General features: G+C 43.8%; 1 protein-coding gene across 1 annotated transcript in view; it reads right to left on the bottom strand.

Annotated features, from left to right (window-relative positions):
• The window catches only part of COL4A5 (collagen type IV alpha 5 chain), a 159964-nt gene that overhangs the window by 35881 nt on the left and 109241 nt on the right, over positions 1–14842 (bottom strand). The window contains exons 28-32 of the mRNA XM_065410920.1: positions 14121–14218; positions 12798–12948; positions 8788–8901; positions 3574–3582; positions 2375–2542 (exon numbers count right to left, since the gene is read on the bottom strand). Coding sequence (XP_065266992.1) covers positions 2375–2542; positions 3574–3582; positions 8788–8901; positions 12798–12948; positions 14121–14218 — 540 coding nt within the window. The remainder of the gene's footprint in view (positions 1–2374; positions 2543–3573; positions 3583–8787; positions 8902–12797; positions 12949–14120; positions 14219–14842) is intronic.

Raw genomic sequence — 14842 nt, 5'->3', positions numbered from 1 at the left:
ATAGAGGTAATTATAAATACGCAGGCACAACTGGGGAGAATGAAACAGTCTATTTCTTGGAATATAATGGCTTTCATTGTGTGGAGTCAGATCCTTTTGCAGTAAAACAGAAATACTGAAAAATCATAGACAAGTCATCAAGTTCAGCCTCCTAGGTTGAGGCAGGACCAAGCACACTTAGAGACCATGCCTACCAGGTGCTTGTCCAAACTGTTCTTAAAAACCTCCAGGGACAGGGATTCTACAATCTCCCTTGGAAGCCTGTTCCAGAATTTAGCTACGCTTATATAGTTAGGCCATTTCCCCTCATATCTAACCCAAATCTGCAGATTAAAGCCCACTACTTCTTGTCCTAGTGGACATGGAGAACAATTGATCACTGTCCTCTTTATAACAGCCCTTACCATATTTGAAGAGCGGGGGCCCTGGGGAAGAGCCGGAGCAGGGGCTGGAGCAGCATGCAGCTGCGCAGGGCACCCGGAAATTTGCCCCAAATTTCCGGGTGCCCTACACAGCTGCGTACTTTGAGTATGGATAAGGACGGCCCTGCCCATATCTTACCTATTACACTTCTATTAATACAGCCCAACATGCTTTTAGCCTTTTTTGCAACTGCATCACATTGTTGACTTATATTCAATTTGTGACCCACTATAACCACCAGATCCTTTTTAGCAGTACTATTGCCTAGTCAGTTATTGCATATTTTGTATTTGTGCTTTTGATTTTTCCTTCCTAAGTATAGTACTTTGCACTTATCTTTACTGAATTCCATCTTGTTGAATTCAGACCATTTCTCCAATTTGTCAAGGTCATTTTGAATTCTAATCCTGTTCTCCAATGTGCTTGCAACCCCATCCAGCTTGGAGTCATCTGCAAATTTTATAAGCATGTCCTCCACTCCATTATCCAAGTCATTAATGAAAATGTTGAATAGTACCAGACATAAGACAGGCCCCTGTGGGACTCCACTAGCTATGCTTTCCCAGTTCGATAGCAAATCATTGATAATTACCCTCACTACGATCTTTCAACCAGTTATGCACCCTCCTTATAGTAATTTCATTTAGACCACATTTTGCCAGTTTGCTTATAGACTATGTCAAATGCCTTACTAAAATAAAGATATCATATCTACTGCTTCCCCCATATCCACCAGGCAAGTAACCCTGTCAAAGGAGGAAATTAAGTTGGTTTGGCATGATTTGTTCTTGACAAATCCATGTAAGCTATTACTACTAGGGCTATGATTTTATCGCAGTAATTTTTAATTAATTTCACAGCAGAGGTACAGGAAAACCACCATATGGGATGGAAAAAGGGGAGAATAGGGCCATGTGAGTGCGTGGGTGAAGCGAGGGTTGGAGAACGAACACATATTACACTCACTGCACAGCAGCTCCTGGCTGGACGGGCTGGGCCTGGCTCCCAGCTTCAGCATGGAGACCTGGCCCACATGGTCACAGCGCCTCTCAGGTTTGGCGAGTCTGCCCCTCCATAGACCGAGATGGAGGGGCAGACGTGCCAAACCTGAGTGGTGCTGTGATCATGTTGGCCAGCTGCAGGTACTATGTTTGCTCTTCTCCAGTCCTCTAGGGCCTCACCCATCCTTCACAAGTTCATGGTTCCGAGATTGTTTCAGCTAGTTACTTAAGTATTCTAGGGTGAATTTCATCAGGCCCTGTCAACGTGAGTATACCTAATTTACCTAAATAATCTTTAATCCCTTTAATAATGATGCATACCTACGTACCTACCAAACTTCACACTCAAAATATGACCTCAAAGCAGATTTAAACATCTCTATAACATTACAATGTAAAGAAAGGTGATACACATGGTTTTAGGGTGGGATTTGCAAAAGTGCTCAGCATTTGCTTACCTGCTGACACTGAAGTGAACGGGAGTTTTAGCACTGACTTTAATAGTAGTAGAGTTAGGCCTGAGTGCTATTAGTGCTAATTCCCACCTATAATGCTTAGACTGTAATACACCGTGACTGCTGCAAAGCCCTGCACTGGGAAGGGATGGATAGACAATGGATATTACAATTAGAGAGAGGCTCCCTCACCAAAATAGCCACGGATCCAATCTCCCTCCAAAATTCCGAGGGGACTCGGAAATGTGCATCCAATATTAGAGACACGGATTTGTCCCTAATTCAGATTTATTGCAATGAACGATCTCATGGGTGCCCATGAATAAACTGCTTTTCAGTCGTCAGCAAGGTACAGTAAGCAAGCCCAAGTTCAATGACATTTCTCACTAAGGGTGATAGCATGCCCAAACAGTGGGGAACACACACCTGTAGGCACATACAGCCCTCTGTATATGCCTACAGGTAACAATGCTCTTCTGGCATGTTTGAACTTACCTGGAAATCCTGATATTCCATCTCGTCCTGGTGGTCCTGGTGAACCTGGAGGCCCAGTGAGACCTGGTGTTCCTGGAAATCCTGGACTGCCTCTGTCACCAGGTGGACCAGGGATGTCGAATCCAGGAGGGCCAGGATCTCCTTTCTCACCTGGAACTCCTTGTAATCCTAGACATTATTAAAACACCATCCTTTAGCAAGAAATCGGGCATGGTTGAGGGGTGTGTGTGTGTGTGTGTGTGTGTGTGTGTGTGTGTGTGTGTGTGTGTGTGTGTGTGTGTGTGTGTGTGTGTGTGTGTGAGTAATGGTGGAATAGCTGCTCTTTACTGGCAGCACATTGCCATAATACCTTGAACGAACCCCCACAATGTTTTGACTTCCAAAGCCCTGATCCTGCAATGGGATCCAAGCAGGCAGACTTAATTCATTTCAGTGGGGCTCTGTGCAGGCTCAGGGGTCACATACATATGAGCTTGCAGGATTGGGGTCCAATTGCTCTGCTGCAAAACTAGTGTATTAAAGACTACATTTTTCAGAAGGCGATGCTAAAAGTTTGTCAGCAGCCCAGTACATATAACCCTTGGTGACCCCGTATTTTGTTTATGGTGTTTATTCAATTGCGTGACTAAAGTAGGAGTTAAAGACTATATTCTTCTCACAGATTAATTGTGCAGAAGATTAAATTTCCCACAACTTGATCAATAAAATGGGCAAATGCTACAGAAAAAAAAAAATTACATGCTCTTTTTAATATCAGGATGACTACTTATTTTAACAAAGTCTTGTTTGTATTTCATGGTTCAGCCTAATAATTCCTATATACAGCACAAATGCGAAATCCTGGCTTCAGGTTAAATGAAATCCCAGTTGAATTGCATCGGGGAGGCCCACACTATTAGGTTACAAGATAACCTCAAATGGGCATTTATTTTCAAAGGACAGCCAAGTTCTGTGTTTCATTAGGTTTGTCTAAATTAAAAATGTGCCTCAATGAGAACTGTTTAAAAACCAAAAACAACATTGCTTAATATTAGTGAGACTGATATAGTCATAGTAGGGAGGCACAGCTCCACTCCCTTCAATGGGATTGCACCTATTGAGTTAAGTGGTGACTTTCACTCTTGAAATGTAGTTTAAATAAACTAATAATCTTAATTTAAGACAAAAAGAAGAAGGCTTTGGTGAAGAAATCACAGTACCTGGTGGACCTGAGGTTCAAAACCCAGCGAGTTAGCATTCATCAGGAAGTTGAGGCACAGGGAAAAGTAGTGAGTTGCAAGAGAGTCATTAGGTTAGGAAACAAAATTAAGCACATAAAGATTAGAACAAAAATCTATACTAAAGTTACTGAGCATAGGTCTAACTACAAAGGATACAACAGTATTACAGCTACAAGAAACTGGTTTGTAAGTAAATTTCATTATAGGCATTTTTCAACAGCAGCCACCATTCTACACAGAGAGAAGTAACTGACTGAAAGTTTTTTAAATACTACAGTGCAATCTTTCAAAAAAACAAAACAAAATGTTGGACTGTGTTCCTGTCTCCTAACCTAGCAAGCTTTTGGAAATGGTCCAAGATCTCCTCTCAAGCCATCTTTTCACACTGCCTGCACCAACACAGCCATTTGATGCTGGCCTGTTCATCTCACTGACACCTGTGCATGTCCTACTGGGTGGTTGATATTTTGCTGTTCAGCACCATCTGTCTGGAGATCCCTCCAAAAGGGATTTTTCAAAGATGCTTCCACTTTATAAAGAAAAACTGAATCCCTTATTGGGAATGCTTAGCTGCCTATTGCTGTTGCAGACTGTTACTATATTGATGGCTCTTTATAAAGCTCCTGGAGAGCTTAGTAAGATGTGGTGCTACATGAATTATTTTTCTGTTGTGTATTATAGTACATAAAATAATATTTTCCCCATTGTCTCAAGTTTGTTTGAAGTCAATACAATGCACTAATTAGGAGCCCCTTCTGTAATCTCTCTTATGGAGATTATTTTGACACATTCAGTGTCAGGAACAATAAAGAATAAGTAGTGTAGGACAGCCCAATGCTGCAGTAGATAGTGCTTTGCGCTGCCCACTGTAGGAACAAAGATTCAAGAGTGATTTAGAGACTCTCACTCTACAGCAGGGGTCTCAAAGTCCCAGCCCGCAGGCCATCTGCGGCCCGAGAACCTCCCCAGTGTAGCCCGCGGGGCTCCAGCAATTTGGGGGTCTCTCCCTTGGCCCCGCCTGCCGGCCCCGGGCGCTGCCCCCCGGGCGATTTAAAACGGCCCAGGACCTCGCCCATCACCGGCAATGCAGCGTAGCTGAGCGGCTTCTTGCGCGCTCACTCCATGTGTCTGCCGGCCCCTCCCTGTGGCCCCGGGGCGGGGCTGTGCCTCCGCACACTACCCCGGCCCAGAGCGCCCCTGCAGCCAATGGGAAGCTGCGGGGGCAGCCGCGCACGGAGGCTCCCTGGCCTACCCCGCCTTGGAGCCCCAGGTAAGTGCCGCACCCCCCGACCCCCTCCCAGAGCCTGTACCCCCACGCCCTCCCCACATACCCTCTCCCACCCCCAAACTCCCTCCCAGAGCCTGCACCCCCTCCACACAAACCCCCAGTCCCCAAACTCCCTCCCAGAGCCTGCACCCCCTCCCCCTCCCCCTTCCCACACCCTCCCAGCCCCCAAACTCCCTCCCAGAGCCTACACCCCCTTCCCACACATCCTTCCTGCCCACAAACTCCCTCCCAGAGCCTGCAACCCCACCCCCTCCTCCTGCATCCCTCCCCACACCCCCCCTCCCACCCCCAAACTCCCTCCCAGAGACTGCACCCTTCCCCCCTCCTCTGTCCCAGAGCCTGCAACCCCACCCACTCCTCCTGCACCCCACCCCTTGCCCCAGCCCAGAGCCTGCACCCAGCACCCAAACTCCCTCCCACAGCCATAGGCAAGTGGGGGGTGGAGTTTGGAGGGGCAGGTTCTGGGCGGCATGAGTGACATTAATGGCCCGCTGGGAGGATTTGAGGACTGGCACTGGCCTTAAGGTAAACTGAGTTTGAGACTCCTGCTCTACAGACTAGAGGTAAATCAGGTATCTTCAACTCACAAAGAAAAATTTGCCTATCTGCTTGCACTGCTCAATTACTCTTTGGTTCCTACCATAACAAACATAATAAATTATATAAATATATATAATAAATTAGAGTGTTGTGAGTGGAATTGTTCCCCTGGTAGGGGAAAAACAAAGCCCCAGAAGGTATGGCTCATGCTCCAATGTCTATGGGGACTCCATCAGCAAACAAAATAAACTATGAAGGTAGTATAGAACCTGGTAAAAGGACAAATACTTTCAATATTTCTTGACAGGTGAACATGGAGTAAAATCAACATGTCTTTGAATCTGTGATAACATTCCCATTTTGTTATCTCTTCTGCTTCTCAAATGTGTTTGACTGGATCAGAATTGTAGTAAAATATGCTACGGAATAAACACTGGAGTAGCTCGTTTTGTAAAAACAAAATATACAGACACTGCAAACTGTTTGAATAAATGGTGGTGCATAGAAAAGAAAATCTGAACAAAGAAATACTTAAGATTGTTCCAATTGCCCTGAAAAACAGAATCCCAAGAAAGTTAATCTATATAATGAAAAGGAGTAGAGTCTATTCTGACTCAGTGGGAAACAGGAATGAGTGATGGGGGAGGCAACATGCACACTGCACCAGACAAGTAGCAGCACCTATAGCAGGGGTCGGCAACCTTTGAGAAGTGGCGTGCCAAGTCTTCAGTAATTTAAGGTTTCGCGTGCCAAAATAAATTTTACATTTACAGGGGCCCCCCAACAGAACCCTACACCGGCAGCTGGCTGAGCGGAGCAGGCGGACCGAACCCTCAGAGCGGTGGCGGGCTGAGCGGCTCAGCCAGCTACCGGTCTGGAGTCCCGGCCGCCGGCTCCTGCCAGCCGGGGTCCTGGCCGTCGGCCCCGCTCAGCCCGCTGCCGGCCTAGGATTCCGTTCACCCAGGCAGGCAGGGGGCTGAGCGGGGCCGGCGGACGGGACCCCGGCTGGCAGCAGCATGCCAGTAAAAATTGGCTTGCGTGCCGCAGGTTGCTGACCCCTAACCTATAGGATTAAAGTAGGTGGTTTACTTAAAGCCTCAGTCATGCACTACGTTTCATGCACTACATTTCAATGTTGTCATGCTGTTAGTAGCCACAGTGATCTTTAACACAGATCTACAATGAAAAATTAGCCATACCGATCCATTGAGACAGGTATATGTGTTTTACTTGGGAAAAGAAATGCTTTGTGGTCTAAGAGCTAATCAGCAACCACATGGAGTCAAACTCTGCCTAGCACCTGGAAACAGGTATAATGGACACCCAAAGACATGCCTTTCACACACTTAAAAAGCAGTGTTGCTCTGTGTGTCTAACAACCCCCCTACTACAGCCAGGCAAAGTCTGTGCCATGGGGGCATGTAGAGAGGTCACTGATGGGTCAGGGAGCCAATACATAGGTCATTCAGATCACTTCCATCCCCAACACCGGGCACTGAAACCAGGTTGCAGGCAGAGGACCTGCAGATCAGCTTCCCTGCGTGAGCAAGGTGCTTAAGCATATGCCAGACTTTAAGCATATGAGCAATCCCTTTGAAGTCAGTGGGACTATTGAAACACTTAAAGCTAGGTATATGCTCAGGTACCTCTGCCCCTTGCTCCTCTGCTGGCCATGGGTTTTCTGCCATGCACTATCTATAATGCCAGCCCAAATTTTGGCTCTTCACTTAGGGTGGCTATCACTAAAACAAATCAGAAGTTTAGGATAGTGGTCATGCAGTAGCAGTATCTAGACGTGTACAGCAAAGACTAGGTATATTTTTAAAACATTTCAGCATTAACATAAAGTTGTTCTCTAGTTCATACAGCACATTCTCACTATGGTAATTGCTGTGCATTTGCAGTCACAGGGCTAGGGAAGTGGAAATCCCATTCAGTGAAAGTAATGTAGAAAAACCGCTCTCAAAAATAAAATACTTCTCCCTCCCCCACCACCCCATATATAGCGTTGGAACTAGGAAATCCTTTTATAAAAATTAAGTAATTTTAAATACAAGATTACCAAAACGCCCTTTGCTAGAGACATGCTCCCCATTAGTACTATGGGCAGACTCCTAGTTTGGTAATTTAACCTTGACCCATCAAGGAGTCCCAGAACTTCCCAACTTTGCTTAATGAAGAGCATGATGGAAATGGCTGTCCTGGAAGTCACAAACTATCATTAACTGAATTAAAATTAACAATGTTTTTTTCCAGTTGTGCATTTATAAAGTGAATGTATATGGCCCTTTCTTCTGGTAGTTTCTTGTTCATACAATAGACTACTAGTGCTTGCAGTGTTCTTTTTCTACCTGATGAAGAAATGGACCAACCACTCTGAAATACCTAGGATCAAAGCCATTTTTCAGCTGATTTAGGCCATACTTCAATGCCTATTGAAGTGAATGGAAAGACTTCCCACTGACTTCAGTTGGCACTGGATCACGCTTTGAATGTCTACCTATGGACTTTAATGAAAGTAGTGTGAGGAACAGTATTGTTACATAGGGTCTTTTTTTTGTTTGTTTGTTTGCTTCTGATCAAGGCACAAAATGTCAAATTTATACATGTTGGATTACAATAAAATTGAAGTTATTTAAAAATGGGTCTTGCCAACTGAATATAAAGTGTTGAGTTGGTTAAACTGCTTCAATAGTTAAGGATTGTCTTGATACTTAATCATGTAGGTCAATTTATTTCACTTAAGGGACATGAAATAATTTCCAGTACATAGTCTGTGCACACTTGAGTAACAAAGACATTATTTTGGTTGGCAGAATAATGTAACCTTAAGGTCCATAAAAGTACCACATTTTCAATATTATGTTGGCTCTGAGAGAACTATTTCCTTTAACATTATGGGCCTGATCCTGTGAGGTGCAGAGCACCCTCAACAGCACCCATTGACTTCAATACCAGTTGACAGCACACTGTATCTCCAGAATTGGGCATCACGTAATTTGTCTTTTTAAAGACAGCATAGCAATGAAGGCATATTATCTACCCTCTCAGTAACCCAGAAGTGCTAGATTAACATGCCACTCCCCTCTGCCAAGGACAGGAGCTTCTTGGGCTGCATTAACAAACGTGATGGGCCAAATTTTTCCCAGTTGTCCATCACTGTGCAACCCCCAGTGCCTTCTGTGGGTTTGTATGGGACAGAATATAAAGGCAGAACTTGGCCCATGTTCTGTCCAAACTGAGAGTCATGAAGTCTCCGGCCCTCCCTTCCTATTTGTTGATTACTGGCACTTTTGTACACACCCTGAGCTGGTGTGCCTAACATGTCAGCAATAACTCCAAAGTTATAATCACTCAACTCTTACCTGGTGGGCCCACAGGTCCTGAAGGGCCAGGTTGTCCCGGTGGACCTTGACCACCAATTCCCGGGAACCCTGGGGGTCCCACTAACCCAGGTGGTCCGCTTGGTCCAGGGTCACCTTAAAGGAAATTCTAATTTAGTTCAACAGTGAGGAATCTCAGGGTTTTCACATTCATTTTCAGAAGTCATCTATGAAGTGTCTACACATTGTTCACTGGAATTTGGTCCCTGCACACATGCAAGTGGAAGTTAGGTGTGCAAATACCCACTGTCCATGTAATTTCAGAGGCCACTTTTGAACAATGGTCCAAAGACTTGTTACTGTGCCATAGTACACTAGTCTATATACCTGTTCACAAATACCTTTGCTATACACCAAACCAGAGATATATTGCAATACAGTGCAGACAATTGCTAATGCCAGAAGTTCATAAATAATTAAAGTAGCTTATGTGAGAATAAAGTGCATCAAATTGGTAAATGTAACATACGAATGGCTGCCCTGGGTCATATCAATGGTCCATCTAGCTCAGTATCCTGTTTCTGACAGTGGCCAGTGACAGATGCTTCAGAGGAAATGAATAGAACAGGGCAATTTTGAGTGATCCATCCCCTGTCATCCGGTTCTAGCTTCTGTCAGTTGGAGGTTTAGGGACACCCAAAGCATGGGGTTGCATTCTTGATCATCTTGGCTAATAGCCAGTGATGGACTTATGCTCCATTAACTTATCAAATTCTTTTTTGAACTCAGTTATACTTTTGGCCTTCACAACATCCCACGGCAACAAGTTCCAAGGATTAACTGTGCACTGTATGAAGTACTTCCTTATGTTTGTTTTAAACCTGCTGCCTATTAATTTTGATGGGTGACCCCTATTCTTGTGCTATGAGAAGCGGTAAATAACACTTCCCCATTCACTTTCTCCATAGCTTTCATGATTTTATAGACATCTATCATATCTGCTCTTCGTTATCTCTTTTCTAAGCTCAACAGTGCCAGTCTTTTTAATCTCTCCTTGCACAGAAACTGTTCCATACCCCTAACCATTTTTATTGCCCTTCTCTGTACCTTTTCCAATTCTAATATATCTTTTTTGTGATGCACACAGCATTCAAGGTGTGGGCGTACCATGGATTTATATAGTGACATCATGATATTTTCTGTCTTATTATCTATTCCTTTCCTAACGGTTCCTAACATTGTTAGCTTTTTTTTTTTTTTTAACTGCCACTGCACATTGAGTGGATGTTTTCAAGTGCTTTGTAGGATAGGGTTAAATTTCAAAATGATATGGACAAACTGGAGAAATGGTCTGAAGTAAACAGAATAAAATTCAACAAGGACAAATGGAAAGTACTCCACTTAGGAAGGAATAATCAGTTGCACACATACAAAATGGAAAATGACTGCTTAGGAAGGAGTACTGTGGAAAAGGATCTGGGGATCATAGTGGATCACAAGCTAACTACAAGTCAACAGTGTAATAATATTGCAAAAAAAAAAAAAAAAAAGCAAGCATCATTCTGGGATCTATTAGCAGGAGTATTGTAAGCAAGACACAAGAAGTAATTCTTCCGCTCTACTCCACGCTGATTAGGCCTCAACTGGAGTATTGTGTCCAATTCTGGGTGCCACATTTCAGGAAGGATGTGGACAAATAGGAGAAAGTCCAGAGAAGAGCAACAAAAATGATTAAAGGTCTAGAAAGCATGACCTATGAGGGAAGATTGAAAAAATTGGGTTTGTTTAGTCTGGAGAAGAGAAGACTAATGGGGGACATGATAATAGTTTTCAAGTACATAAAACGTTGTTACAAGGAAGAGGGAGAAAAATTATTCTCCTTAACCTCTGAGGATAGGACAAGAAACAATGGGCTTCAATTGCAGCAAGGGTTGTTTAGGTTGGACATTAGGAAAAACTTTCTGTCAGGGTGGTTAAGCACTGGAATAAATTGCCTAGGGAGGTTGGGGAATCTCCATCATTGGAGATTTTAAGAGCTGGTTAGACAAACACCTGTCAGGGATGGTGCAGAATAGATAATACTTAGTCCTGCCATGAGTGCAGGGGACTGGACTAGAGACCTCTTGAGGTCCCTTCCAGTACTCTGATTCTATGATGACTCTACGATCTCTTTCTTGAGTGCTAACAGCTAATTTAGCCCCCATCATTTTATATGTATAATTGGGATTATTTTTCCAATATGCATTACTTTGCCCCATCAACAATAAATTTCATCTGTCATTTTCTTGCCCAGACACCTAGTTCTGTGAGATCTCTTTGCAACTCTTCACAGTGAGTGTTGGACTTATCTTGAGTAATTTTATATTTGTGTGTAAATTTTGCCACCTCCTGTGTACCCCTTTATCCAGATCGTTTATAAATACGCTGAACAGCACAGATCCTTGAGAGACCCCACTATTTAACTCTCTCCATTGTGAAAACTGACCATTTATTCCTATCCTTTGCTTCCTGTCTTTTAACCAGTTACAGATCCATGAGAGGACCCTCGCTTTTATCCTATGACTGCTTACTTTTCTTAAGAGTCTTTGGTGAGGGATTTTGTCAAAGGCTTTCTGAAAGGCCAAGCACACTACACCAACTGGATCACACTTGTCTACATGCTTGTTGATATACTCAAAGAATTCAAATAGATTGGAGAGACGTGATTTTCCCTTTACAAAAACCATGTTGACTCTTCCCCAGCAGATAATGTTTATCTATCTGTCTGATAATTCTGTTCTATACTATAGTTTCAGCCAAATTGTCTGATACTGAAGTTAGGCTTACCGGCCTGTAATTGCTGGGATCACCTCTGGAGCCTTTTTAAACAATAAGCATTACATTAGCTACCCTCCAGTCATCTGGCACACAAGCTGATTTAAGCGATAGGTTACACATCACAGTTAGTAGTTCTGCAATTTCCTTCAGACCTCTTGGAAGAATACCTCAGGTCCAGGTGACTTATTACTGTTTATTTTATCAGTTTGTTCCAAAACTCCTTTACAGACACCTCAATCTGGGAGAGTGCCTCAGATTTGTCACCTAAAAAGAATTGCTTGGGTGTGGAGATGTCACCCATATCTTCTGCAGCGAAGACCAATGCAAAAAATTCATTTTGTTTCTCCTTGTCTTCTCTGAGTGCTCCTTTAGCACCTCGATTGTTCAGTGGCCCCACTGATTATTTGGCTGGCTTCCTGCTTCTGATTACTTACATTTTTTTTGCTCTGTTAGTTTTTGTGTCCTTAGCAAGTTGCTCTTCAAATTCTTTCTTGACCTGCCTACTTATACTTTTACAGCTGACTTGCCAGAGTGTATGCTCCTTTCTATTTTCCTCACTAGGATTTGACTTCCAATTTTTAAAGGATGCATTTTTGCCACTAATCACCTCTTTTACTCTGCTGTTTAGCCATGTGGCATTTTTGGTCCTCCTACTGTTTTTTTTTTTTTAAAGTTTGGATATACATTTAGTTTGAGTCTCTATTATGGCATTTTGAAATAGCTCCACACCGTTTTCAGGCATTTCAACCCGTGACTGTTCCTTTTAATGTCCATTTAACTAGCTTCCTCATTTTTGTGTAGTTTCCCTTTTGACTTTAAATGCCTACTGTGGTAGGTAAACAAGTGGCTCCATTTAAGTATGGCATCCTCACCAGTTGGGATTTGTCTCTATCAGCTAGAGGCCAGATTTTCAAACATACAAAAATGTGCATGCACTTCGGTCTGCCTGGGGACACAAACCTCAGTTTGCCATGTGCATTTAGACAGGCACAGTCCATATGCATACCAAGAGGCTTTGCACTTTGGAAAAACCAGCCCCAATGTAAGCAGTCTCACGGCCAGATTTTTAAAGGTATTTAGGTGCCTAACTCCCACTGAAATAATTACAGTGGGAATTAGGCACCTAAATACTTAAAAAATCTGGCCCTAAGTAACTGTCACAAAATAACAGGCTGATTTTCAGTGATTAAGAGTCATATAGCGTTCAACAGAAGATAATGAAGGGTTCTCTATACCTTTTGGCCCAGGAGTTCCATCTGAACCTGACCGCCCTGGCAAACCAGGGTTTCCTGGGAAGCCAGGATCACCTTTCAGTCCCTGAGCTCCTTTAAAACCCGGTGGCCCTGGTGGCCCAGGTGGTCCCGGGACACCAAATCCAGGGTCCCCCTATGATGTAAGGAAAAAAGAAATGGGTTTCGCAGGTTAGCTCTTTCTGATAACGTTTAAAGTAGCAAAGGGGAAAAACATTCCCCCCTCCCCTCCAGCCCCCCAAAAGCCATGAGGTTAAAAAAAAAAAAAAGACTCCCAAAATATTTACAGCCACACAGCTCAGGCAAATCATTCTGGGAAAGATTAGGCAACATTAGTCACCTGACAGAAAAGGGGGATTTCTGATATTACAGCAAAATCCCTGTCACCCATCTAGTAACAGAACATACTCCTGGAGGGTTACACTCCAATCCTCCAACACCATACAAACACGACCAGCCTCTGGGAGGGAGTGCGCAATAAGGAGGGAAGGGCCACCTGGCATGGACGGTGTGGAGGGCCAGTTCACATCACACCTACAGGCTACAGGAATGGCTCTAGTACTGGAGCTATAAAGTGTCCAGGAAGGGAAAGGGTAAAACGGGGCACCCCTCAGGAAACATGGCCCGAATCATACCCGAAGTTCTTTTCTTAGGGTCAGGGGAACCTTCTTGTACAAGCCCTTGGTTGGGAGTGTAGCCACCCTGACTGCAGTCTCATGAAACAAATCTATTAAACTTTGTCGGCCCCTAGCTGCTAGAGTAACTGGTAGCAGAACACCATTTGCTGTGCTCATGAAGGACTATTTTTGTTGATTAGCTAGTGTCTTCACTCAAATTCGGAAGAGCCTTAAGGGATTAAATGAAAGTATCTCCCTACTTTTCAGCTGCATCCATTCCAGGGGTAGGGACAAACGCTGGTGGGTAGGAAGAAGGGACACGTTTTCAGTAAAGTTGACCATTCCATCCCCACCCCATCACCAGTTTAAGGTGGACAGCTACACAGAGCATCCTATCCGAGCCTGCCCTATGACGTTCAACTCTGGTCCTACACATCAGGAGACTCTGCACTGTAGGTGTTAGAGCAGACTCTGCAAGGCAATGCAGCTGGACACACAGCACTGGGGACAGCAGCTACTGACTAAGAAAAGATAAATGACTTGATAGGTCCTTTGACTTGAGAGAGGTGAGGGCTGCTTACAGATGCAGACCCCTCCCAACCAAAGAAGAGACTTTACAATGGCACAGTTGAAGAGACAAACTTCAATCTTAAACCACAGCCCATTAGCTGAGAGATTGATATTTTCAGACCTTTTGACCTGGGAAACCAGACTGTCCTGGTCGCCCTTCGAGCCCTGGTCGTCCAGGGGCTCCTGGTGCTCCTGGGGGGCCAGCCATTCCTGGGAAACCTACAACCCAACAAGGAGGTTAGGATAAGAACTGAAGTAAGGCAACAAACAAGTGTCAGTACATTTCAGGAAGATTTGGCAGCCATTGTGTAAGTGTTCTTTTAAAAGAGGCCTCTTAGGTCTGGTTGGCTCAAAATGCACTATTGCACCAAAGCACCCCAGTTCAGTTTAGACAGCTATGTGCATAATGCACTGTATATCAATCTGGACCACTACATCACAGTCCTAGGTACCTCTCAAATCACCCCTTCTTATGAAGGATGTTCCTCATTTTAAGTATTCTCATTGTGGCTGCAAATTATTTACATCAGAAACATGGAATCAGGCGACTGATTGTGGAGATTATGTTATTTATGCTACATACTGCTTGAACTGTCTTCTTCTGCAATGTCTAAAATCTCTTCTGTTTGGTTTTAACCCCAAGGATGGTTGAAAAGCCTAAGCTTCCACAAAAGTGCAGGAGAACAGACATGAAGGACCACAGCTAAACTGAGGTTTTCCAGTGCTTTTAACAGTGGCATACAACATAGGTAGGCATTTTTAAAGACTTTGGAGATTTAAGAATGCAACTACCCGCGCAAGCTAAGAAAAAAAGATTAAACCTGAAAAATAACACTGCCCAAA

This window comes from Emys orbicularis, chromosome 9, assembly GCF_028017835.1.
Source record: "Emys orbicularis isolate rEmyOrb1 chromosome 9, rEmyOrb1.hap1, whole genome shotgun sequence".
NCBI lineage: Eukaryota > Metazoa > Chordata > Testudines > Emydidae > Emys > Emys orbicularis.
The sequence above is the reverse complement of the archived record's forward strand: the minus strand, read 5'-3'. Positions and strand labels throughout refer to the sequence as shown.